General features: G+C 36.2%; 1 protein-coding gene across 6 annotated transcripts in view; it reads right to left on the bottom strand.

Annotated features, from left to right (window-relative positions):
- The window catches only part of HERC2 (HECT and RLD domain containing E3 ubiquitin protein ligase 2), a 119,230-nt gene that overhangs the window by 24,914 nt on the left and 68,048 nt on the right, over window positions 1-26,268 (bottom strand). For 5 of the 6 annotated variants that reach the window (XR_012040342.1, XM_072849614.1, XM_072849616.1 and 2 more), the window contains 29 exons: window positions 25,241-25,339; window positions 24,977-25,145; window positions 24,740-24,865; window positions 23,801-23,909; window positions 23,517-23,656; window positions 21,650-21,840; window positions 19,694-19,799; window positions 19,434-19,525; window positions 18,693-18,868; window positions 18,090-18,201; window positions 16,238-16,319; window positions 15,990-16,133; window positions 15,317-15,407; window positions 13,672-13,849; window positions 13,150-13,231; window positions 12,897-13,068; window positions 10,771-10,915; window positions 9,837-10,062; window positions 8,753-8,924; window positions 7,996-8,182; window positions 7,081-7,221; window positions 6,552-6,743; window positions 4,697-4,850; window positions 3,875-3,982; window positions 2,571-2,702; window positions 1,891-2,049; window positions 1,681-1,799; window positions 1,165-1,290; window positions 40-195 (listed from right to left, as the gene is read on the bottom strand). Coding sequence is in view for 5 of the 6 variants with exons in the window: in XM_072849614.1 (XP_072705715.1) it covers window positions 40-195; window positions 1,165-1,290; window positions 1,681-1,799; window positions 1,891-2,049; window positions 2,571-2,702; window positions 3,875-3,982; window positions 4,697-4,850; window positions 6,552-6,743; window positions 7,081-7,221; window positions 7,996-8,182; window positions 8,753-8,924; window positions 9,837-10,062; window positions 10,771-10,915; window positions 12,897-13,068; window positions 13,150-13,231; window positions 13,672-13,849; window positions 15,317-15,407; window positions 15,990-16,133; window positions 16,238-16,319; window positions 18,090-18,201; window positions 18,693-18,868; window positions 19,434-19,525; window positions 19,694-19,799; window positions 21,650-21,840; window positions 23,517-23,656; window positions 23,801-23,909; window positions 24,740-24,865; window positions 24,977-25,145; window positions 25,241-25,339 (4,086 nt within the window). In the remaining variant the exon portion in view is untranslated. The remainder of the gene's footprint in view (window positions 1-39; window positions 196-1,164; window positions 1,291-1,680; window positions 1,800-1,890; window positions 2,050-2,570; window positions 2,703-3,874; window positions 3,983-4,696; window positions 4,851-6,551; window positions 6,744-7,080; window positions 7,222-7,995; window positions 8,183-8,752; window positions 8,925-9,836; window positions 10,063-10,770; window positions 10,916-12,896; window positions 13,069-13,149; window positions 13,232-13,671; window positions 13,850-15,316; window positions 15,408-15,989; window positions 16,134-16,237; window positions 16,320-18,089; window positions 18,202-18,692; window positions 18,869-19,433; window positions 19,526-19,693; window positions 19,800-21,649; window positions 21,841-23,516; window positions 23,657-23,800; window positions 23,910-24,739; window positions 24,866-24,976; window positions 25,146-25,240; window positions 25,340-26,268) is intronic. The other variant, XM_072849617.1, reaches the window with a different exon arrangement.

Below are 26,268 nucleotides of genomic sequence, written 5' to 3'. Positions count from 1 at the left end.
CATATGTTCCATGAACCATTTAAAATATTCCTGCAGTACCTCATCAAGGAAAAGGCGAGGTAATGGTGTCCTTTTATCAAGGGCCACAGCAACCCTGGATGCCATACAGTATCTCCTGAACCAGGCCCATTTGTGTGTCTCTGCACAGCAAGGGAGAGTGTCCAACTCGAGATCACAAGCAAGAGCCACAAGCACCTGCAAACAATCAAAAAACATTTTCGAGATATATCAAAAATGTGTAATAAAAACTAATATGCATTTGATGTAGTTGAACAGCTCATAGACCAGTAGGGCCTGAGCACTGTCTCAAAGACATGTAAAGTGCAAGGGACATCAAGAACCATCTTCATTACCCTCATTGATGGGGCAGCATCAAGTGCACCAAGTGTACCCACACTATCTCACATGGTTATGTATCCAGTTTCCTCTTCCAATTCAGAAATTTTCACAAACTTCCTGTGAAAAGCACTCCTAGATTAATTAATTTTTCTATATCAAACACCATGTGCTGAACTTTTTACCTTCCATTTCTAAACTAAGTCTCCTTCCTCCAATTAAATCAATTTTCAATTGATTTTCAATTTGATTCAATTTCAAATCAATGTTGCTGATGAAGATTGTGAACAATGGATTACTTCTTCCTTGTATAAACTTTTACATATTTTAAGAATTTCTTTTCCTTACGATAGCTAAGTCCTCTTAGTTTAACTTTTACTACATAGGAGGCTTTTTCAGCCTTTTATTCTTGTTGCTCTTCTCTAGACTTCCTCAGCTTGTTTATTTTTACTTTGAAGTACGGGCTCCAGAACTGAATAGCCTTCCTTTTAAGACGTTCTTTTTGTTCCAACTAGATGTAAATAAAACCTTCAGAGTATTTTAAAAATATAAATAAATAAAAATATACAACAGTCCTAGTAGGACAACTCGGAAATCACTTATCAAAAAGTGTAGTCTACTGTACTTCCAAGATGTTTTTCTGATCTACCTACCTCTGCCTAGCTAGGTACTCCTTATTCTTTATTTGTATATTTGATTCTCCTTTTAGAAGTAGTATTCTGATTTTGTCAGAAAAGGTTTCTGATACAGAGCTAGGTGAGCTTACCATGTCCCACAAAAAAACCCAGAACTATACTAATGAATTATTTACTGATTGTACCCCATTACCTTAAAGAAAGGGCTGTGGAGCAATTGTTTGCCACCTCTCACAATGGGGTCTTCATAGTCAAACTGTCGCTGCAAAGCTTCTGGAAGACCTTTAACCAAAGCAGCTAAAGCACTCCCTGTGAAACTCTAGAGAAACCACAGAACTAGAAAGTTAGTCTTACTGTATGTATTACAAAAAGTAAATTATTTAGATGACCATGACAAAACATTAACAACTTCCCAAACTACAGTTAGCTATGTCATGTATCATTTCCATCCATTTCCTAATACAAAAGTATTTCTATCGCTTTTTGGCAATTCCAAAACCACATCTATACAGTATTGGAATTAGCCATTTTTTTTCTAAAACGGAGTACCTTTACAGACTTGCAGACCTGTGCAAGAAGGCTATTCATTTGCACATTTCCTATTTGGCCATTAACAACAAAAACATTGTACATCAGGGCTAGCATTTTAACGCTTCACATACATCTTAATGTGAAAAATGCGAAGAGGACAGCATCGCTGCCTTCTTACCAAAGCTCGTGTTTCTCCATCATTATCCCCTAGAATCCGGTTGATGTTAATAGACTGGCCAAACTCTGTTGTGAGCAGTTTCCGTAATCTCTGCAAGGCCCACATTCTGTGGCCAGCAGCTAAGGAACATAAGCACCCAAAGAATGTAATTACTTAAAACAATCATTTTAACTTCAGATAAATAAGACTTAATTTTAAGGCTGCACCTACCTAAGGCACTCAGTTGAGCACAAGCTGCAAGAGAAGCTGCCAAGCGAGGAACTATACTCCTGTTGGAAGCAAAATTTAAGCGAAAATCCAACAAACACGTAACCAAATCCATTGAGGGACATGAAAGAATGCAACGATCTGAGAGAAGGTCTTTAGGGCCTGCAAGAAACAAAAAGCAAAAACAAACAAACAAAAAAAAGGTGGGGAATATTTGTCCTCAGACTGAAATAAGAACAGAACATAGGCAGGATTTAGCTGACCAAACACAGCAGTCTAGAGTGCCAGTCTGCATCTGAGTTGGTCCACTCCACCTCCCTTTGAAAGGATTGGAAGAAAGAGGCACTTTCATGACATAATTCACCTAAATTCCAAAACAGATGCATTTAAAAAAAAAATTTTTTCAGATTAGTTGTGCCTCAAAAGTATCCTCTCTTCACTGATGAAGAGGCAAACTAGAGTGATTACAAAATATTTTTATCTCTTCCCTATGTACAAGTGCACCTCTCAGGAGTTTGTTGAAAATGTTTCCTAAGTATGAACGAAAATGTTTTCTTAGTATGAATGCAAACAAACTGTTAAACTTTGGCACGTAAATACCATGCAATAAATGCAACTGTAAAAAAACTGACAAGTAAATCTACTCTCTTGCCCTTCTATAAACATCATATGTGATAACTTACCTGCAGCTGGCATGATAGGGTAAACAGTGAATCGCCATCCCCATCCATTCACAGAGCCATCACTGATGAACTTCCACTTTAGTTCATCCCCTGGAATTCGCAATTCACTAGACCAATCTGACCACTCACGACCTGTTACAGTAGGCAATATGAACATATTCATCTATACTGTCTGAGCCAATATGCAAGCTGCTTGTCAATAGCAACTTCCCTCCCATGGTTATAAACATATTATACATTATAAATATCACATAAATGCATTCAAGGAAAAAAGCTATGTAAAGCACATGAACATAACTATAAAGATGTTACATTAATGAAACTTAAGTCTTAAACAGTTCATTTAGCACTACTAACAGATACCCTCAGTACTTTTAATACTACATTCAAAAGACAATTATGAGATCTTACTAAAATCCATTGTTCTATTTTCAAATGATCTTTTCATATTACAAAATATATAACAACATATACATTAAATAAAGCTTTACAGTTTTTTCCAACCAGGAATCCAATCAGAAATATCTCAATAATGAAACGCACGTGCATCAGAAACAGTTTGGGGAAAAATGGGTCAAAAGCAAAAGCCCACATCATGACTGCTCAGAAATGTTAAGCACAGGCAGTAAGTACTGAGACCCTTGCACACGATGTAGTATATAGATAGGTTCAATGTAAAATCTGACAAGATTAAAAATATTCCTCTTAAATCTACTGCAAATTAATAGTGCTTAAAAATGAAATCAGAGGTAACAGGATAAAAGATGTGAAGATTTCATGTAGTGTCAGGTACACAGGCTAGAGCAGAAAACAGAAAGAGAGAGCCTAGCTATTATTTTGGGCATTTGACAGCAGAAGAGCATTTGTCTTCACTGTACGAAAGCTCAAATTTCAGTAAACATTACTTGAAAAAGAAAAGGGCTAACAAAGGAAGTATCCTTTTCCAATTGTGTTCCAATTTATTAAAATACATTTTGACTATACAGAAATTCACACATGTTGGCAGAGGTGCTAAACACTTTTTTTTTTTTTTTTTTTTTTACACTAACTGCTCTTAGGAAGAGCATGACAACATGCTCTTCTGAGAAATTCTCTATATTCAAACATGCAAGATCACTCTTACATGTCTGCGTATAGATCATACACCTTTTTTAGTTTAAAACAGAATATCAATTTACATAGTTTTTCCTCTTTTTTATTGGCATATCCCTCACAGTACGCCAGTCACAGACAGTGGTACATTTCATTCAGCATTTAACAGTAAATCACCCAAGACATTTTTGAAAAGCACTAGTTCTCATAACCTGATCGGACGGAAACAATTCTGTTGACACCATCCATTATGGTGAGTGGATCATGACGCCGCTCTGTAGAACACTGGCGATCAAATTCTACCCTCAGTCCCTCAGCACCTGAACAGCAACAAAGAGTTCACACATTTCTACAGAGCAATCAATACCACAAACAAATGCGTTATTTTAGAAATCCACATGAAATCACACACAGTTGTTTAGAATTCATGTGCTCATTAATAAAAATAACTTCCTTTGGTTTAATGACATTATTTGTCTGTAATGTCTTCTCTTTGAAAGGCTTACATCATAGCAAGCTCATGTGAGTAGGAGCTAGCAGATAGAAGACTATATTCAGAACATTCCAAACTGAAGCTGCAACAGACAAAAAAATGTCTATTTACAGTTAAGGCAAATAGCTCTTTGTTGCCTGTACCTTTTGATAAGTACTAGGTTAACATACTGGAGGAAGCACTAAATGAAAAGACAGTGTTAAACAAAAAAGCATTTCCCTAATGCTCAACACTAGAAGATAGGTGTTCAATTACTGACCCTGAAAAAGACTCAGTCCTTCTCAGCTTCATAACTGAACAGAAAACAGCAATGATATACAGCTGCAGTCACAGTCAGTGAACCCAAAACCACGTATTTCGCAGGATGGAGATGTTCATGCAGTATGTGAGTGTTTTAAGAAATATTTTATTACAGCAACAGGATACGTAACATGGCTTTAGGAGTTCAATACACATTTTTGCAAGCTAAGGAAAAATGTTATGCATGCAGGCTTGAAATTAACTGAATTTTAGTAACATAACTCTATTAAGAATTCTATACCTGGTATTTTAACTGTGCCACTAGAAGAGGTATCATCAGTATATGGATGGCTGCTTTCTACCACAACTGGTTGCGAAGAGAGGCGACCACTTTGTGAATCAGTTGCTACATCTTCTAGTTCAGTAACACACAGCTCCAACAACATATCAGCAACCTAAGAGAAGAAAAATATACTTTACAAAAAGTAAGTTTGATTACTCCAAGAAATCTAAGCCAACTACTATTATTCCCAAATTTAAAATAAATAATCAATCACTTGTTTTCTGAATTCTGATTCATAAACCATCATATTCATTCAAAAATAATCTTTTTGGTGTTGTTAAAGCTATAAAAACTCCTAAAACTAAAAGCCAAACAACGTAAGTTTCCAGTAAGTAAATGACAACACAAACAATTGTTTTCCCTTTAAAAAAACAAACTGTAAAATCCAAACTGTAAAGCATATACCAAGAGATTAATGAAAGGTGTAAATATTTAACCAGTATGTAATATTGAAAAACACCCTTCAGAGAAAATTCCAATAGTACTCATTTTTAAAGAGCAGTTTCAAATAAAAATTCTGACTCAAGGTAAAAAAAACAAACCACAACTCACAGAAAAAACCAAACCACAAAAAACACCCACAAACACGAAGTCGTTCAGCTACTCACTATTAATGCTAGAAGCAAAAAACTACAATTAATGTATAAGTGCATATATAGTGTGCATCTAATTTGGGTGGGAGGGGGACAACTACATCTCAAACCCAGAACATGGGTATACATAGCTGATCATTGAAAATGGGGGGGGGAGGGGGGGTAACAGCTTGAGAAATACCACTCAATTGCATCTATGTGAATAGCATCAGTTAGGCTCTCCCACAATCCTAGTTTACTCAGACAGAGATACTGTAAGATTTAAATCTGAAGCTGTCTTGTCATTTATACCATTAAATAAAATTTCTCTCAATTCAATGCACACTCCTTAGAGAAGTCATTATTCATCTTTGTGGTTAGAGAAGACAAGTTTAATAAAAGAATACAAAAATCAGCTTTGCATAATAACTTCTCATGTTCCAAACCAGCCTTTAAGCAGTGCAAAGCCATAAATTAACTACATCATATGAGCATCTTAAAAGAAATGCATTGTTACTCATTAGGAAAAAAAAAATAAATATATATATGAAGGGTAAAGCTACAAGAAACATTAAACAACTTTCAGTTCATTACTGTAAGCAGATATTCTATAAGTAATTTATGATTTGTAACATTCTTTCATATAGCTGCTGGTATCCAATATTACAGCATTTATTAATTCTGTTTGTCAGTTGTCCCAAAAAAACCCACACCCATGGATACTTTGTAAATAGTTAGAAACTTCAATGCATCAAATGTAAATCTTAAAAATTAAGAAGAATTACTATAGCGTTAACAATATATTAGCAGCATTTTTAGCTAGCAATGACAACTGCATCAATTTGAGAAATAAACTCAGATGCTAAACAAAACCAACCAACGTGGAAGTTTTTAAACTAACATTCCACGGATCCAGGAAATAGAGTGTGGTTTAATTCAGCTTCATTCCAATAACTACAGCCACTTGTCCAATACATAGATACAGTTCATTAAGCTTCTATTTTAATGTCTATGCAGCATGACAAAACAAGGAAATAGTCTGTTACTGACATTTGTATCACTTGCATATATTCAGGTAATATTTCCATTAAAATCATTAAGGTTCACATGCATTTAAGTTCAACTCAAATTTTCATGTAAGTTTCTCAGTATGTTGAACTGCACTTCAAATACAAGAAAATATTCTAGCAAGCTACTAATAAAAAGGACGAAGTTAAAATGCAACAGAAACAAAACCTGACCTGTGGGTAAGCTGTGCCCATACCAGACAGCACAGCTGAAAGAACATCTCTTCCCTTTTCACCTGCTCGGTTGGACACAGCAAGCTTTAGCAGGTCAACCATGACTCGCGTGTCATCTGGTACTAAGAGACTAGTAAACTCATCCAAGTACTGTGGTTCTGGGCCAGATACTTTACTTTGACTTTCTACGTCCTACAAAACAAATTGCAGAAATATTTAGACAGTGAAGATGAAAGAAGTATTTCACTGAATCAGAACAAGTTAACTTGACTGAAGAAGTTTAAAACACAATTCGTAAATCTGGGATATATGGCCCCAAAATTAACCTACTGTTAAACCCACTTCTCAAGTGAAAAAGCTTTCCTAAAATTAACCTCCTTAAACTTTGGGGGGAGGGGGGAAAATCCCTCTATCTTTGGATAGATTTAAAAAAATGCAGTCATTTATAGAATAACTTTAAAAGAAGCAAAACTTCTTGATAAAAGTGTGGTAAGGACTTAAGTTTTAAGGAAGGTATTGACAACATTACTTCTTTGGTTTTTGTCATGGTTTCTGCAATGATACTGGCAGCTCCAGGATCATCTGTGACTGGAATGAAAGGACGGGAAGAGGCAGCAGCAGCTGAGGGAGTTACAGCAGATGGCGTCACAGCATCTTCTGAAGAAACAACCTAGCCAAAACAAACAATAACTAAGAAAAGCTGCAACAAGATACTGCAAAACCTTCAAGAGTCTAATCAATTATTAGAAGGGCTTATGTTCAAAGACAGCAGCAATTTAAAAACAGCAATATATTCAAAACCAAGATTTGCTCCCTGTATTTTTAGCTTCTATTTTATGTTCCTAGGACAGCAAACCAGCCAACACCCCCCTCAATGCCAGCTGCTACAAAAACATACAATAAAACATCAGTGCCTGCAGAAAAGCCCACAATGTAGAAGGCAAGCCCTAAAAATACATGTCAAATTAATAGTTTGTTAAACGAAAAGACCTCTTCAGTAGCAAGCCTTTTCTTTTTTCTGCTTCTGTTAGCAATTGGGAATCAACAGAGTAGAATTCCATTCAGGCCCTCCTGTCTACGTTAGTTGATATAAATTTACAATTACATTTCATTAAATAATAGTCAAATATTCCCTTAGTCTTGACTTTTTTTAAAAAAAAAATCACTCCTGTAAAATGAATTTAATATCTGGTCAAATGGTTAATATTTTCATGTTAATTCTAAAATACTACTAGAAACCATCACAATTGCATTTAAATAAGACAGTGCATTATGAAAGTTCAAAACTGATTTCACACTAAAATTTTAGTTTTTCCAAATCTGACATACGCAGAGTACTCCTGAAATTAAAACATGAAAGTACTGTTTAATCTCTGCTATTATCAAACTAAATGGGACAATATTTTTCAGCTTTACTGTTGGAAAAATTCATTTCACACTTTACCTCCCCTCTCCTGTCCTGCCATGGGTTTGGGCTCAGCCTCTCTTCTATATCTCCTATAAGCATGCATTCATCTCCATTTGCAGGGCTTCCTGTAGAAGTAGCCTCTGATGGGGGGGCTGGTGATGAAGAGGGACATTCTACTGGTGCAATCATACTTGCAGGCATCAGTGCTCCAACAACTGCATCCCTGAAATCATTTAGGACAGATCAACATAAACATACTCCCTTGTTGAACTTAGAAAAAATGATATTAGCTTGCCTTAATAAAGTAAGAAAAGGTTTCCAAGCTCTGGAATTTAGAGAGTAGTTTATCTCCATTCTCCTTTGGGCCTGATGCTTAAAGACTGTGTTTTAAGGCAACTATTTTACACGAGTTCCTCTTCATAAATTTTAGCACAAATACTCTGTTCTCTACCAACAACAAGGAGGGCACTGTAAAGTTTTATTGTTCTTTCCACCCTGCTCCCCACTGCTTCCTCCACATCATCTATCATGATTTACTTACACTCCTTTTACATTATTTACTTGAGCATTCCTAAATAAACAATTTCTTCCCCAGGCACTGGGAGCTTCCGTAAAGAAAACATAACAGCATAAAGCTAACATCAATTTCAAAAGAAAATTTAAAGTGAAGCTTAGGCCTATCCTGAGGAGTCCAAACTTGTGAAACAATTTATACCTGACTCAAGAGACCCTAACAGATGGTAAGCTATGTCATCGTTTGCTCTGCAAAAGACAAGAATGTTTGCATGCCTACCTGGCATACATGATTTGTAATGCCATCAGTATATGAGATAACGCCTGCTGTTTGGCAACATTCCCATCAAGCGATAGGAGAATCTTAGCGAGGGAAGGGCGATTCGGCTTGGAACTGTTTGCCCCACTAATTTTGTTACTGGCAGCAGAAGAATCTGCATCTGAAGGAACACCTGGAGTGAGGGAGGGAGGAAAAAAAAAAAAAAGAGAAGGCGAGCATTTTTGAATGGTGTACTACATAACAATAAATTAGATAAATCGGTTCCAGTTAAGTCAGAAAGATGATTAAAACTAACTCTACAGTAGATTCTTAAACTGCAGTGCCTACAGTTACAACGTTAAAGTCAATACTGAAGCTTTGCAGCAAGGTACTGAAGCTTTGCAGCAAGGGCTTTCATAAAAGAGTGTTCCACCTTGTTACTTACTCATGAAGATTAAGGTAATACAGATATACTTTGGTGATCAGTACCTAAAACAAGTTTTACTTACACAGAAATCTATCAAATAGCAAGAATATTTATTAGGTACTCTTAAATACCAATCAAACATTCTATATATGTAGTTCTTGCTCTTTTTTAAATACATTGACTTGTTCATGAAAAAGCTTAATTAGCAAAATGTTTGGTGCTTTTATATTCAATCAAAACATTGCTGGTTTGCCTCCCTAATTCTTAAGTCACCTACCTTAGAAACAAAAGGTAACAGTAGCATCAAGGTTTATAGCAAGAGGTAACACATAAGACCACCAATATTACAGTAGCATCCTTCTACCACTACCTCCATAAAGCTCTATCCCATATTACAGACAAAGTGTTTGGGGCGTTTGATAAAGCATGTTGCATTTTAATTTCCTGAAGAACAACAAAAGTTCAGACTAATGCTGTTTCTGAACAAGTCCTTTACAACTTCCACTTTCAGGAAGAGGTTTTGTTGAGGTATTTTTAGAGGTGTGTATGGTTTTTGTTGTTTTGTGGTGCTTTTTTAAAAGACAGTTTTCTCTTTGCACTCTTCTATCACCTATTAAACCACCCACACAACTACCTCTCCAATAGCATAAAAAACAACATAAGGCAATAAATACCAACCAAGATAAGAAGCACCTAAAGGGTCCCTCGCTGTCTGGAAAAGTACTGGTTCATGAACAGACGGTGTAGCTACATCCACTGTTGTCCATGCTACGCTGTGGGAAGACCCACAAGCAACCCGGGTGATTTTCTGGCCTTCCAAGCCCTGGACAAGAGTGGGCTTTCTATTGACTGTAGTAGTTCCATTGCCTTGTTGCCCATGGTCATTGTCACCCCAAGCATAAACCTGCCAGTAAACATTTCCACATATTACTTTGCTTCACTGGTTGCCTCATTTAACTGTTTTCTTAAAAATTCCTACTGAGCACTATTAGTGATTTGTACTATTAACCCAGGACACTTCAGAGAACCTATTGGCATTATTTTTTTTTCTCCCCATTAAATAATGCAGGCATTATCATACATTAAAATAATAAAGAAAAAAAAGTCAAAGCAGCACTTTACCAGATGATTCATAAATTATTGCCAGTTCATAAATCATCAGTTGATTCATAAATTATTCAATGTTCACAGTGAACAGTAAGTTAGAAGAATTAGTTGCATAGTAATTACACTGGAGATCTGAATCAATACTATGATAATGATAATGCTGGATCACAGCAGAAAAATCTGTCCAGAATACTATCACTACTTCTGCCTTTCAAGAGTGAGAAGCAGGAAAGTGATCATGCAGATAATAGATAAACTAGGAAAATATTACAAAAGCTACTATGACAACAATGTTTAAAGTCCAATAATAATATGAAAGCTAATATATTTTAAACTACAAACATGCTTATATTTATTAAAGACTTTTAAAAGCAAGTAAGTATCATTAGAAATTTTTATTCCACTTAATCAGCATTGACTCTATTACACTATTCTTCCTCAACAGTTTAGTTTATTCCTTTCCGGATCAAGGAAACAGGGGAGAATAGGATGATGCACAATGTACCTGCCCAGTGTCAGTAACCGCTAGACAATGGAGTGCGCCTACAGCCACGTGCACGATCTTTTTACCCCTCAGTCCTTCCACAACTTGTGGCTTTCGTACATGTACATCTGTGCCATGGCCTAGCCTGAAGTAGTCGCCCTTACCCCTGCAACAGACAGTAAACATAAAATTCAAGACAATTCTATTGTTTACACATTCCTCTGTCAATGCAGCCTCCTGAACCAAAATACTTCATTTATCACTGGGATTAAACACAAGCACCCACAAGCAAATTCTTCAAATCTGAATTAAAGGCCTAAAAATGAGGATAACTGCAGTTCTGTGACCCCGTAACTTTTCACCTCAGTATAGAACAGGCATCATTTATGACTGTTATTTGTACATAGTGCAACTGTGATTACACTGAATTTCCTCTGTTGCAGAAACACTGCAATTATAAATACCTACAAAATTGATGTGTTTTGATAGACTTGGACAGATTTATACTACTGAGGATAAACCTAACAATAACAGACCCTTTGACAAGTACACTCACGTGAAAAAATATACAGGAGCTAACATGTTTTCAAGAACTGAGTTTTTTCACACTCACACTCAATATAGGTTCTCAAGCCTCCATAATTTAAATTCCTCTAAAACTGTTATACACAAACTGCACTAAAGATATACCATATGCAAAAGTAATGTAAACAGCTTAGACTGCCTCTAAGAATGCCAGTAAAGAAGAAAAAAAACCCCTGAGATTTATTCCACTGTGTTTTTAGTAACCATTCACTCAGTTCTGCTGCTCACCACCACCACCACCAATTTTTCTCAAGAAAGGTTATGTTATGCTGGAGGTGAATGTGATATAGTACTACTGCCTTCCTAAAGTTATAAACACAGAAGTTGTGATTTTTCCCTCAAATCAGTAAAAATTCAGGAAGATAAGAATAAAAGTTTAGAAGCAACTCAGCCATCCTAAAGTGCAGACATGCACAGCTGAAACAGACACAAAAAATCTCCCTGTAGTCCTGTAATGTCATGAAATAGCTGTAGATTTTATGACTAGACGTAACAGTTTTAAGATAAACTGGGGGAAGAAAGGAACGAACAAGAATTCTGCAGAGTTCTTAAAGACTGCCAAATTCCCTTTCCTCTTACTCCTTTCATCACTACAAAAAAAGAATTTAAAAGGGGGGTGGGGGGGAAGTGAGAGAGACAAATACAGTTTCCAGTGGCCACTCTGAGAAGCGACACCTGCTAAAAGCTTTTCTCCCTTTTAAAAATAGAAGTAACTTATAAAAACGGAAGTTTTGTGGATTTCTCTTTGTTTCACTCACCAATTGCTGACAAATAATAAAACAAAAATTACCATTTTAAGTCTTCTTAGCTTTGATATACATCAAACAGGTCATGGTCTTATGACACAAGGATGGGGTAAGACCTTGATCTGGTTAGAGCTCTGAAGTTGATCTGCCATACAGTAAGCTCTCAGATTTTACAGAAAGGTTTATAAACTCAAAAGCCAGGTTTGTGTTCAAAACAAAGCAAAAGCGAGCAGACAAATAGGAGAAAAATAAAAAAGGTTTCTGAACAACTCTCAGTTATCATCTCATACCAGTTCTTGCTTCGAGGCATCATTACTGACAACTCAGTGGCCTTGTGAGCAGCAATGAGCTCTGCAGAGAGCCTGTGTTTCCAAGGAAGTTCTTCCCATCTCCTCTGAACTTTAGCTTACTTCCTTAATCTACTGCTTCCTTACTCTCTCAGTCTCTGCTTTAGCTGTAGGCTACATACTCCAGAGTACGATTCTCAGGTTCTCTTTTTCCCACTCCACTCCAAAGTCTTGAATTAACAATCCTTTACATGCTCCATTGCTCCCAAGAGAGGGAATTATCTTTCCCTTCCTCCACTAGTTCAGTAAGACCCAGGCATCCTAACCAAGTACAATACACAACTGAGCATGCTACAAGACACAGTGTTAGAGTAATTGAACCCATCACAGCTAGTCTGGAAGAGCTGCCAATTTAAAAGACAAAGCACACAGATAAGGCACAGATGGAGTTAAGACAGTCAAATAGCAATAAATACAACAGATACTTAGCAATTGCTTTGTTAATATTTTCTGGCAAATATTAACGTACCATGTCCATACCACTCCTGACTTGGTCAGTGCCAATGAGAACTGTGCACCACACTCAATCTGGCAAACGCCTTGGCCGTTCAGTCTTTCAATGTTCTGAGGAATGTTGCATCCTTCACTTCCTCCTCGGCCCAGTTTTCCAAAATCACCATCACCCCAAGAAAACACCAAACCTAACAAACACCAAACTGCAGGTTAAACAATGATCACAGTATTCCCATGCACTAGAAAGCTCTGGAACAAGATATTCCTACCTTCATCTGTCAAAGCAAGAGTCTGAGCATCTCTGCTTCCACAAGCAACCTGAATGACTCTGTGGCCAAGGAGCACTTTAACCTACAAAACAGAAAAAGTAAGCAAGACTTTTCAAAGAAATTATGTTTTAAAACCCTACAGACATTTTCAAGCTCTTATGACTGATCTTGTTCACTCTGCCCAGCCTAAGCATGCCATTTAGCAAAGGATTATCAAGCCTTGCTCAATGACAGTAGTAGCTTCCAGCTATGTATCAAAGTAGATGCAGGACATGAATGTTCAAAACAGCGCTAGCCATTCTGCATCACTTCCCAAGAAAAAGAGAGAGACTGGATCTTTTTGGCCTTTCTGAAATAGCTTGCCTGTTATTAGAGGTATGCGTATCAAAACCTAATTTAGATCACTCCAAAATGATGTCTTTGTACTGCTTTCATGGTTTTTGGCTTTACTTTCGCTTTATTTTATCATTTATTAAACAAACACATTCGCATTTCATCAGAGATAAGAAACATTTATTTTACCATCTTAGGCTTCAGCTGTGTGGTATTATCTCCATGTCCTAGCCTTCCATATTCTCCAAGACCCCACGTATACAGTTCACCACTAGAGGTAATGGCAGCACTGTGGGAACTGCCACAAGCAATATCACGAATGCGTTTGGTTTTCAACGCTTCTATCAACCTGGGCTTATCACAGTTCCTAGAGAAAATAGGTAAAGAATTAATTGCATTAGTTATGAAAGAGTCGCACAATATACTCCAACCTTCATAATCCAAAAAATTTCGTGTAATAACTAACCTAAAGATAAAATAAGATGTAACATTATGATTCCAAGACATACTCTTTAGTAGCATCACAAATCTAAAGTTTACACTATTTTAATGTACTTCAGAGTTTATTTAAAGAAATATTTTATGTATATGCTGCAAAACTTCGGTGAAAAGCCAAAACACCAAAGTGATGGATCAATTAAAAAGTGTGTAATATAAAGTGAAAACTGATATCCTGTCATTTCCCGAAGTTGAGCAATTTGTTAGAATTAATTATTTCTCCTCCTTGTGGACACAGAGCCAGATAGTAAGATTAAGAGATGACGACACTCCCATCTCAACTTTGCTCTTATAAGAGAGAAATTAGAACTGGAATTTGTTGTCAGGCTTCTATAAGAGTACTGGAAACTTTTACTATACATATGGTTACAATATTCTCTAAATTCAGGGAAGAGTTTCAACTCAAGGTTTTCTAATATTGACTGTGTATCAGGGCCACTATTAAGGTTTTATAACATTATGCATGGCCTCTGGAAAATTTGCTCCGATGAAATGCCCAAGAGTTCCAAGCCTCACTTCTAATAAAATTACAGAAAACATGAGGTAGTTGAACAATAAACAACAATACTGCTCTAATCTGCACTTCCCTTTTCATTGATCTGACACACAAACCCCTATGAACATTTATTTGCTGTCATATATTAACCATCTGAGTTGGGCACTGTAATTTTTTATGTATTCTGAGCGGGTCTTCAAAATATATCAGAATGACAAACAAAGATTTCTCCGTGGGCTATGTTTATCGGGTTTTTTTCTTTCAAAACATTGTTCTGTGGTGCATAAAAAGAAAAATCCTGAGACAATTCAAATTTTCCTCAAAGCTGTCCTGTGGAGGATTAAACTGTGTATTACTGAAAAGTGTGGGAAATGTATTTCTGGCTAACAAGTTTGTGGACACAAGTCTAAAGAAAAGGGCTACAAAATACTCTGTCAGGCTTACATTATGAACTGTTACAGCTCAGGAATGTAAAACTGCTATGGTTTTACACCTCAAGGCACCTCTGTAAACCTTACCTTATAAAAGTAACTAAAACTCTATGTCCAAAAGCGTGCTATTTCATCAGTGACATTCAAAAACACTATTAAAGACTTTATCCACTAAGTAGATTTCCAATTATTATATTAATTGAATGCCTCTTTTTTAAATGACTGAAGACTGCTACAAACGCTGCACCATTAAATTGACGTACAATCCTGAAAAAATCTTTTCACAACACAATTTTTTATTCCCATTGTATTAAAAATCCTGTTGTTGTCAATAGCGGTGGTCAGCTGTGTTATAACATGCAACACAAATATTCTTTTACTAAAATACAGACAAATTTGGTATCCTTACATTCGACTGAAGTGACCGAGTTTTCCATCATCTCCTTCACCCCATGAAAATACCTTTCCATCAACAGTTAATGCCATAGCATGCCGGCCACCTAAAAGAGTAAACAAATTTAAATTTTCAAGCTTTCAAGCAGGCAGCAGGTCTAGCAAAAATCTCAGAAATTCGACGCTGCTGTACTTCTACAATGTAACTGTATGAGCCTTTCAACCAACACATTACTTATTTTCTTCGGAGTTTTCATGTGATTTCATTTAAAACACAAAACTTTTGTGAGAGTAGGTTTCCAGGCACATTAAGAAAAAGAAATAATCGCTCAATTGCTATTTTCAATGCTGCAAGAAAAAAAAAAAAAAACAACCCACCACTCAGCAACATTCAAAAATGAAAACACTTTCTTTGGATCAGACTGAAAAACTATTCAGAAGTTACCAAATTTGACTTCCAGCAAGTAAGAAACTGTGTATGGTCTAAATTCAAAGATTTTAATAACAGAACCATTAGATTTAATCTGACATTTTATGCAACAGACAATTTAATAACCTGTATTTATTTTTAAAAATTTAAAAAATATCAGATATGCTAGGGCATCACAGCACCCAAGAAAATTGCAAAGCAACTATTTTCAGGCTTAATATGTTATGTTTATGCATATAAGAATAGCAATAGCCAGTACCTGAATGAACAGCCACCTTCTTTACCACATAGTTACTGAGAGCTGTAATCTGGCGGGGAATAGGCACAGTTCCACTAGATATTCCTAAACCCAGCCTTCCGTTTGTGGCTTCCCCACAGGCATATACTTTACCCTCTACAGTCACTAAAATGAAGAAAAAAAAAAAAGTTTGAGACACCATTAATGTTTCACAACTGGAAATCTGTTTCTTCCCTTAAACACTTACATTTATTTTAAACTTGTATTACCTGCAAAAAGGCTTTTGGATCCTCCAGCTACTTGTACAACATTCAAGGCAGATAGGGTTTCGGAAAAGGAAGGGACCTTTATCTAGAGCAGACAGGAAATAAAGATCATTACAATACACTTTAAAGTTTTATACTTTAAAAAGAAGAGCTATTCTGAAGTGACAAACCAGTTAATCTAACAAGTACTTTTTTTTTTTTTTAAATACATGAAACTCACTGTATTATTCAAACACTTTACACATAACAGTTAATATACAGCAGGCAAAAGACAGAAACCAAGAAAAAGCATTTAATACTGAAACCATGATAAATACAAAACCTGACAAAAAATGAAATGTGATATAAACAAGGATTTTCCTTTTAATAAAGTTTTCTTGACAAAACCAAACTGAGTTTTGAAAAAAGGCACAACAGCAAAATATACCTAGTTAAAAGTGTTAACCAACACCCTTCAAATCAGCATACAGGAACACAAAACCACAACTGAGTTTTTCAGTAGCAAAATGCTTTAGCAATCTGGATTAGAGATCAACTCAGGGCGGGGGAGACAACAAAAGAGACCAGGAAACCTATTTTCTTCATTAATACAAAGTAGTCTTTGATCAATCTGTATATATATATAGATAAATAGACATCAACAATCTCCTTTCAAGTGTTTTAAATCAACATACATTCAAACCTGGCATAACCCCTTATATAATAAAAGTATTTAGTTATTTATTTTTATGCAGCTAAAGAGATTAAGTTTCTAGCAGACTTCTTCACTACAGTATATGGGAAAAAAGTTTGAAGAACATTTGAAAAGCCTTAAATTAGTTTTTAAATTACTATCCTAATTAATCAATTTATGCATTTAAGAATATTAATACCTGTTAAGACCTCAAAGATAAAAGAGTGTAAGTTCATGTTTAACATTTTTTTTTCCACTCAAAAAAGTTTAACCTTTACAGAATTAGTTCACATTTATAGAGGTATCTGATTTTTTTTTATCCTCTGACTTCTTCCATTTAACTGTCCTATAGTTCTCCCCTTTTCTAGGTGAGGGGGAAGCACTTCAGTCAAACAGAGCCATAATTCTGCCTTCAACATGTTTGGAGCAAGAATGAACTGAAATCTGCACTTCTGCACTGAAACCTTCATGGCTTTATGCACCAATAAAATACAGGATGGACAATACAGTAACAGTTAACTTTTTGTTTCTTGAAAGGCACTCTACGGCTACAATAGTGTATGTTTTATTTACAACATAAATTAAAGAAATGCTCTCTTAACATACTTTTCAGATTAATGAAAGCTTAAATTGATTAAACATTCACCATGTATCTCCCATCTTGCATTGTATTAGAAATTATGTATAAATGGTTGCACACAGGGCTGAAATTCCTCTCGAATTACAATGAATTGTAATCAAGTTACACCGCTCAAAAGATTAGAATTCAACTTTTGTTTTCTGATTACTGCACCAGCTCCAGGTACAAGTAATACATAGAAAAGTTCACTAATATCTTAATTTCATGCATGCAAACTCAAAAGGAACAGAATATGTATAGAGTACTACACATTTTTAGAACAATTAGTTCACTATCATCTAAAACAAATGATTAAGTGGCTCCTAAAAATCAAACTGGATTTCAGAGTGACAACCAAAATGCAAATTTTCTCCAATTTTCCACCCAGCAGACATCTACATGTCTTAACAGTAGAAAGCCATTAAAACCTACTCTTTGTAGCTTTTGGTAATAAACTTTAAAATTCTGATTAAATTTGAATTAATTTAGAGTAGTGTGAAACTTATATGTTTTATTTTTAGCTGTTTCTGTTTTGTATGAAAGTACGAAAACAACAAACATACCTTGGAACCTTTTAGCCCTCCCAGTTGGTCTTTATCATTCAGTCCCCAAACAAAAACTTTGGTTCTTATCGTAGCTGCCGATTCGAGCCCAGCTGCCTTCTTTCTAACAAGACTGAACATATTGAGGAAAAAAACAAAGTCAGATTAGAAACCTGCATGCTATAGCAGATGCACCTTTTTACTGTATTTACTGATTTCACAGTTTGGAACAGTTTCAGTACTTAAACTACACCACCACAGTTAAGTGGTGGCTACAACAAATAAAAACAAAAAAAAAACCCAGAATGTTTTGCCGAGCAGTTGTAAATGTACACGTGCCACATAACAAATATAAACACATCAAGTTTTTAGGTAGGTTTTCAACTCCAAGGATACTGCAGAAGCAGAAGAGTTGTACAAAATGCTACCACCTTACCAGTGTGCTAATCTTAAAGAAGTTATTTATCAACAAATGAATGACTCACAATTCTGACAAACTAAGATACTGAATTCTCTTTACTACCATTCCACCTAATTAAGCTGCTCTTCTTAGAATAATCTCCTGTTTGATACATAGACACTAAGGTTCTTTATCATTTCTCCCCCACCCCCGCAGTTACCTACCTCCCGGTGTTAGCTTTATCATCATCCTCTTCCTCATTATCAGAAGCAAGGAAAGGGACTGCAGCCAAATCTTCATCCTCTGCACGTATACGTCCCAGTATACTGAGGCCATGTATTTTGCAATCAATCCCAGAGCTTCTGCACTGCTTGATTGCAATCTCAATATACCTGTGGTACTAAGAAGAAAAAACTAAATTGCCATCTTTTGGGTTCTATGTAACTTTATGAAACATAGGAAAGAATTAGAACTTTTGCTTGACTTTGTCACCTTAACAAAATGAATCTGTAACTTCAAATATTTGGCATGCTTTAAGATACACATATGGCCTCTGATTTCACTTCCAATGTTCTAAAAATTCATCATGCATTCTTCCTTGCTGTTACTGAAAAAGATCAGAGCTACTTCACAAATAAGCTTTATTACCCACCAAAATTATCCCCAAATTTAAGTTTATTAGATTCTCTTCTTGGTTCATAGGTATATTGATTTACATCAAAAAAACTAAAATAGCTTTACTACTAAGGCTAATAAATAATTAGCCTACTAATAAAGTTACACTGTGATTACAGTAAAACTTATCAGGATAAGTAACTTTACTAAACTGTCAGAAACAGTGTTAATTTAGAGGAAAAAGTAAAATACCATGCCTTAATAATCACAAAAGTGCTTTTCATCCATCTCTTGCAGCAAAATATTTTTCTGTTGCATACAAGAGTAATTCTCACACAAACTTCACTTACTTCTGTACAATCACTGAGAAGAGGCACTGTGGTATCTGTAGGATTTATATTGATTGTCTTTAGCTCTATAAGGTTATTTAAGGAATTCCCCCCTAGAAAACAGAACATGGAAAGAAAAACATTTTAAGATATGGTGTTTGTTTCATAAACAGGCACTATGCATATTAAATAGATGACTATGTTAACTGAAACCAGATAAATACCTACTATTGAATGTACAAAAAAAAAAAATTCAGACTTCTCAGAGAACATATACATACCTGAAACTACAACTAAAGAGGGCATGTAACTGCTGTCTGCAGGGTCCACTATCATCTTGAGTCTGTGAACAAGAACATCTGGAAAAATCTCCAAGCGAATCCAGTGCTAGGGGAAACACACAAAATTTCACTTTCAGAGAGTATTGTTAGGACCACCGTATGGTTAACAAGAATAAACGTGTGCTGTTTTTCACAAAAGCATGAAAAACATTTGTGAATGGTACACAACAGCTGCAATGCATGGGAACTGGCCAAAGGAAAATGACCTTGTGAACTTCTTGCCTGTCCAACCTCCAAATACAAGAGAAACAGTTGCAGGAAATTATTTATTTCACCCAAGAGCAACACCATTGAGAAGACTGAGAAAGCACAATACCATTGGAGGTCAAGAAATGGGACATAATGTACATCTCTGACTGGTTACAGTCTGTAGACAACCCGAAGGAAGGGTACCTGGGCATATTCTCAGCATGGCCATCAACTGAGCATCAAAACACACTGAACAGAAGCCTAGCCACAAATGCCAGTGCCTAGGCTGGCCACAGAGCAGTGCTGTGGGGCAATAAAACTGGCAAACCATAAACTAAGGAACAATGCTTATATGTTTTTATAAACGATCTGAACGCAGGATTCAAATGTACATTAAGAGAGTTTGCTGCTGACACTAAACTAGGAGCAGCTGTGGAATCCCTTGAGGATAGAGAGGCCTTACAGATACATCTGGATAGACTCTAGAGAGCTGGGCAATCACCAACCGTATGAAATTTAACAAGGGCAAGTGCCGGATTTGCCACATGGGACACGGTAATCCTGCTTATACATACAAACTGGGGGACGAGAGGCTGGGAAGCAGCCCGGTTGAAAGAGATCTAGGTGTTTGGGTTGATGGCGAGATGAATGAGTCAAGAGTGTGCCCTGGCAGCCAAAAGGGCCATCCGTGTCCTGGGGTGCAGCAAGCACAGCATAGCTAGCTGGTCAAGGGAGGCGACTGTCCCACTCCACACTGCACCGGTGCAGCCCCATCTCGAGCACTGTGTGCAGTTTTGGGAGCCTCGGTATAACAAGGACATCAAACTATTAGAGTGTGTCCAGAGGAGGGTGACCAAGATGGTGAAAGGTTTTTGAGGGCAAGACTTATGAGGTCACTTGGTTTGTTCAGCTTGGAGAAGAGAAGACTGATGGGTGACTTCTTCGCTGTCTACAACTTCCTCAAGGGGGGCAGCGGAGGGGGAGGTGATGATCTCCTCTCTCTGGTTCCAATGATAGGACAAGAAGAAATGGAATGAAGCTGTATCAGGGGAAGTTCAGACTGGACATTAGGAAAAGGTTCTTCAGTGAGAGGGTGGTCGGTCACTGGAAAAGGCTGCCCAGGAAAGTGGTCACAGCACCAAGCCTGTCAGAGTTCAAGGAGCATCTAGAAGATGCTCTTAGTCATATGATTTAATTTTAGGTAGTCCTGCAAGGAGCAGGGAGTTGGACTTGATGATCCTTATGGGTCCTTTCCAACTAGAGATATCCTGTGATTCTATGCAAGTGAAGGAGTGCTTGGAGGCAGTTTTAGCTAGTAAGAACATTGGTGCTTTTCATATTGCAACAAACTCACTTAAGTAAAATATAATCAATGTGATTGTTAAGAACAATTATCATCAGTTATTATACTGAAAAGGCACTTGTAACCATATAACCAACTACAGAATAGAATAATTACCCTGTATTTTAAAAAAATCGCACAAGTTCCTTATAATTCACATGAAATAATTACAAAGATGAAGCACAGCTTTAAAAAAAAAAAGGCATATTTACTATGAAGAAACATAGTTTTGTACTTCAGATGTCTGTTTTTACCACTCTTCTATCTTACATGAAGGTAACAAACAAATATATTTCACTAAGGTAAATACTTATCCTCTTAAGAAGAAAGTATGCCAGAATAAACCAGTTATGGCTTAAAGTTACCTTTCCTTGTGAGCCAGAAGACTGCCAGCACTGCTCACTACCATCAATAAGACGTGAAGCCTGATTCACAGAGGATGAGACATTCAAATTCTTAACTATTCTCGACCAATCATCCAGTAACATTCCCCGCTGGCTACTATGCCGTCTCTTCAGCTGCTTTCCAGAACGTCCACAAAACACCGGAGACTGACCTGCATGGTTGAACGAAACGTTAAGCATGTATTAAACCCATAAGCAATGTGAAAGGAAATATGACAAATTAAAGATTTCAGTTATGTAGTCTAAAAGTAGAATACAGAAGCATGTCACATAGGTACGGTAATACTACTCACGTTTAAAGGGCATAGCTCAAGATCTATTTATTTTTAAAGGAGTTTCAAGCACTTTACCTGACTACAAGTTTTCATGCCTGTCATTTGGGATAGTTGCACTTTCTATTCTTACACTTATGATTGATTTGTACCAAGAAATCAGGCATAATTTAGTAAAAAATAAACATTAAAAAATGAAGGAAAATTACTTTCTTCAGGAATGTAAGACACTAAGAGTAATTCCTAAAATAGAATGTTTTTTGATTTTACATTACGGGGGCATACAATCTTTAAACTGATAGAATCCTTAAAAGACTAACATTCTTCACTAAATAGCCACTTGAAAGGGTCCTTCCTTTTGAAATACAAATCAACATTTATGATGATACATACTTCAAAATACAAGCCCACAGCACATGAATTTTGTACACCACCATAGCATATGAAAAATATGCAACCAACCCTCAACAGAATCTCTTACAGGAGAATAGACATAGCTAAGTTACAACACTCAAATTCTGAATCTTGTTCACGAATGAGGTGGTTTAGTGAGTTGTTGATTTCCTCCCTGCAAAAACCTACTTCTACTTCCCTTCACTGATCTTTGTATAGCTTCTAGAAAGCCTGACTAAAAGAATATTATAACTCCTACACCCTATCCAGGGCAACGGGAAGGATTAAGATTCACACCACACTAGCTGTACAACCATATTACCTGATTTCTTAATGGAAAGTCTTTCTTGCCCTTTAGACAACCCATCATACACATGCAATGCATGTTCATGATTTCTAGTAGGGAATCAGTTTTATTCATTTTCCAAACCAATTAGACTGGCTACATGTAAATATGAAGTTTAGTCCAGAAGCCAGCATCACCTTGCAAATACCAGAGATCAGTCTGATTTTTAGACAGGTGGAGAGAAAAGAAAGAAAAGCTAGTATCAGGTAAGTTTTGCATAATAATGCAAAGCCCAAAAGCTCTGGAGTTAAAATGGCTGCACCTGTTCTTGCCCTAGAAACAAAAAATTCTGATTATGAGTGTTTCAAAAGGCTTCCCTTTCCTACCACACCTCTCTGGAGTCTCCACATCATGGAGGAAATGAGCCAACAGCCATGACACGTTGATAGGCAAAATTGCTGAAGAGCAACTGAGGTGTAAGAAGGTATCTTAGGTATTTCAAGCTGCACCTGCTGTCATGAGGATTCCATTCACCTACATTTAGGCTGATAGCAAAAGGCAGGAGGATTAAAAGAATTACATGTTTTACTCTTGGTGTAGCTGAAAATGCAGTTCTGACAAAGAGTTACTGTCACGTAGCCATATTTTTTAAACTTTTTTAACACTACAAAGAAAGCTTAAGGATTGATGTTTTGGTGTAGTCCACCACATGCAATTTAGCAGTGCTGTGATCTGCTAAAAATGTTTTGTTGTCTAGCGGGTCAGTCCAAATGCTAATTTCATTATGTTAAGGAGCCAAAATTTAAAACTGGTTTTTAAAAAACAAATTCAATGCATTTTAAATTAATCTAAGAAACACTTAGATTCTGAAATTTACCTGGTTCATTTATTCTGCCAAAAGTATGTCGGGTGTTATGCTTCCTGGTTTTAAAACAGGTTTCACAGAAGTCAAAATCATCACAGTTTCTGCATTTGAATCTAGGCCCATTGATAGGAAACATCTGACAGCCATCACACCTGATTTCACAAAAGAACGAGTAAATATATTTCTAGCAGTTTTCACGGTACAAGTTAATTGTAACACGAGTCAATAATGGAATCAAGACAACAAGGCTAAAGGATAACCCATATACATTAAGAAAAAAGTAAATCATCACTTACGTGACTCCAGGATGAATACTGGGGACCAGTTCCATTTCTGACAACAAGCCAGTCCAATGAGACTGCTGAGGAAAGTCTACAATGACATCTTTTCCATTGGCACTAAAAGCTGTGACAAAAACATGCAGAAAATACAATGTGTTGTAAATCTCTATGAAATGAAGCAGAAAGTGTCCAGTCCAACATCAGAGCAGAAACATGTAATAAAAGTTACTTTCAAAAGCAATCTTTTAACAGGAGTATATATTAACCTAATCAGATAGTCTGGAAAGGGGCAGAGGGCAAGAGAGTTCTAAAGATTTTTTTAAAGATGTATATTATTCGATTTAAATTCCTTGACTCTGAATTTTTCATTTATTTTTTTAAAACAGTTCCCAAAGGGAGAGAGTACTTCTGAGCATAAATACAGTATGACCAAAATCTGTACCTCTTCAAATAATCTATGCCCCACAGGTTACTTCTATAACATCCCTTACAGCTTCACACTAGTACACCCCACTTTTTCCTCACTTCCACATGAAGTCTTCAAGTTAGGTTTACTTCTTAAAGGAAAACCATTTGTGGTTCATCCAAAGTATAAACGAGAACCACAACAGGAAGCTGCACAGATTCTTAAAGACCTTTACTATATGTGAATGGAGTGGCTCAAAAAGCAGATGAACACACTTACAGAAAGGACTGCCACAGAGTACGTGTCTATAAATTCATCACAGACATCAAATGCATTCTATACTCTTATCATCATGCAATATTCCACAAACAGTCTATAAATTCATCACAGACATCAAATGCATTCTATACTCTTATCATCATGCAATATTCCACAAAACAGTGTGATTTGTAAGCGTGTCTAGAAGATTCTCTCCTTAAACACTGCAGAAAGTCTGTGTGGTTTCCAGTTTTATTACCTCCCCATGCCCAGTTTTGAATATACATTACCTTTGACAACTCCCACACTGCGGTGAGTAACTGATCCCCATTTGTATTTGGGTGTGGTAACAGAGCTTTTCACACGCACTTTGTCACCTATCTTGATATGAGAGGCAGAACTCTGCGGTGGGAATCCTAGCAGTTGCAAGAATAAATGCATGGTGAGTGGGTTTCCCCCCCAAAAAATAAATCTCCCTTAATGTATCATTCAGTTTTTTATTAAAAAGCAGTTAGCAGTGAACTTACCTAAAAGCTCAACGTGGATATATCTGACCCAGTAAGTACCACCCTTTTGTTGCCAATCACACTGTACATTCAGGTCATGCAATCCATCTCGATCCAATTTAATAACTTTGCCTACATCTCCTTCACAAACCTCCTCATAGGTTCTGCAGCATCTAACCATCATCCCCACCTAAGGAAAAAGGAAAATAGAATGCCATAGCTATGCAAAGACTTTTGTACCAGAAAGAAAATAGTTTCAACATAGCTTTTCATCATTATGCTTACCTGGATATTCTCCCTCACATACACAGCATAGTCATCATTACTTAAGAAATCAGCTCGTTTCTTATAGGTCTGGCTTTCTGTTACAACAGCACCACCTGGCTGGAAAAAAAAATCCAAAATAAACATGTAACAGTTACAAAATTTGTTTTCAATTAAGATAAATAAAATTGTTAGCAGAGACTGAAGAAAACCCAACAAAACCAAACACACATAATATCCAAATTGCACATCAAAATGGAAAAAAATCTTCAACAGGTCAACTCACTATAGGGCTAACATTTATGATCTACTTTTGGAAACTAAACTTTAGTTTAAAATAAATGACTTGCCAAGAAATGTAGCTGCAAATTTTCAAAATGTGTGAAACGAGCTGCAAATTGCTTTTATGAAATCTGCTTGCCAAAGAAAATTAGAACAAAGAGGATTTGTGAGTAATCTACTTAGCCTTGCAGATACACATTCACATTCCACTTCTTAGGCTACTTGTTTGGAGAGGAAAAAAAAACAAAACCAAAAACAGTGGTGAATGGTAAACTCCTACCTTAAGTACACTACTAATATTTTTTTTATATAATACAATAGGATTTAAAGTATTCCCTTAGAAAAACAAGCTGTCAAAAAAGATGATTGTAGTTATCAGAAATTATTCAAGATTTGATTAACTTTAAAAAATTTGAGAACTATTGCATTCCAGCTGCAATGAGAATTTTCAGAAAACTTTGTTCTGTTTTCAGCATTAAATGTTTTTTTCATTCAAGGCAATATATAGCACAGTTTCACACTGCAATACTGATGAAGATATCAGAACTCAATGTCAAGTTAATTTCTTCAAAATATAATGCATTTCTTTCAATTACAAAATCTCACATGTGCCAGAAAATTCAACATAACTCCTTAAAAAAATAAATAGAAATATGGAACCCATTTTATTGGCAAATCCTTACTGAAACAGTTCCTGAAAGTCAACAGAAGCCTAATACAAATTCACATTAAAGCCATCACGCTCAATAGGCATTGTAAAGGTCATT

The sequence above is a fragment of the Ciconia boyciana genome, chromosome 1 (genome assembly GCF_034638445.1).
Source record: "Ciconia boyciana chromosome 1, ASM3463844v1, whole genome shotgun sequence".
Lineage (NCBI taxonomy): Eukaryota > Metazoa > Chordata > Aves > Ciconiiformes > Ciconiidae > Ciconia > Ciconia boyciana.
Note: the sequence above shows the minus strand (reverse complement) of the source record. Positions and strands in the feature narration are given on the sequence as shown.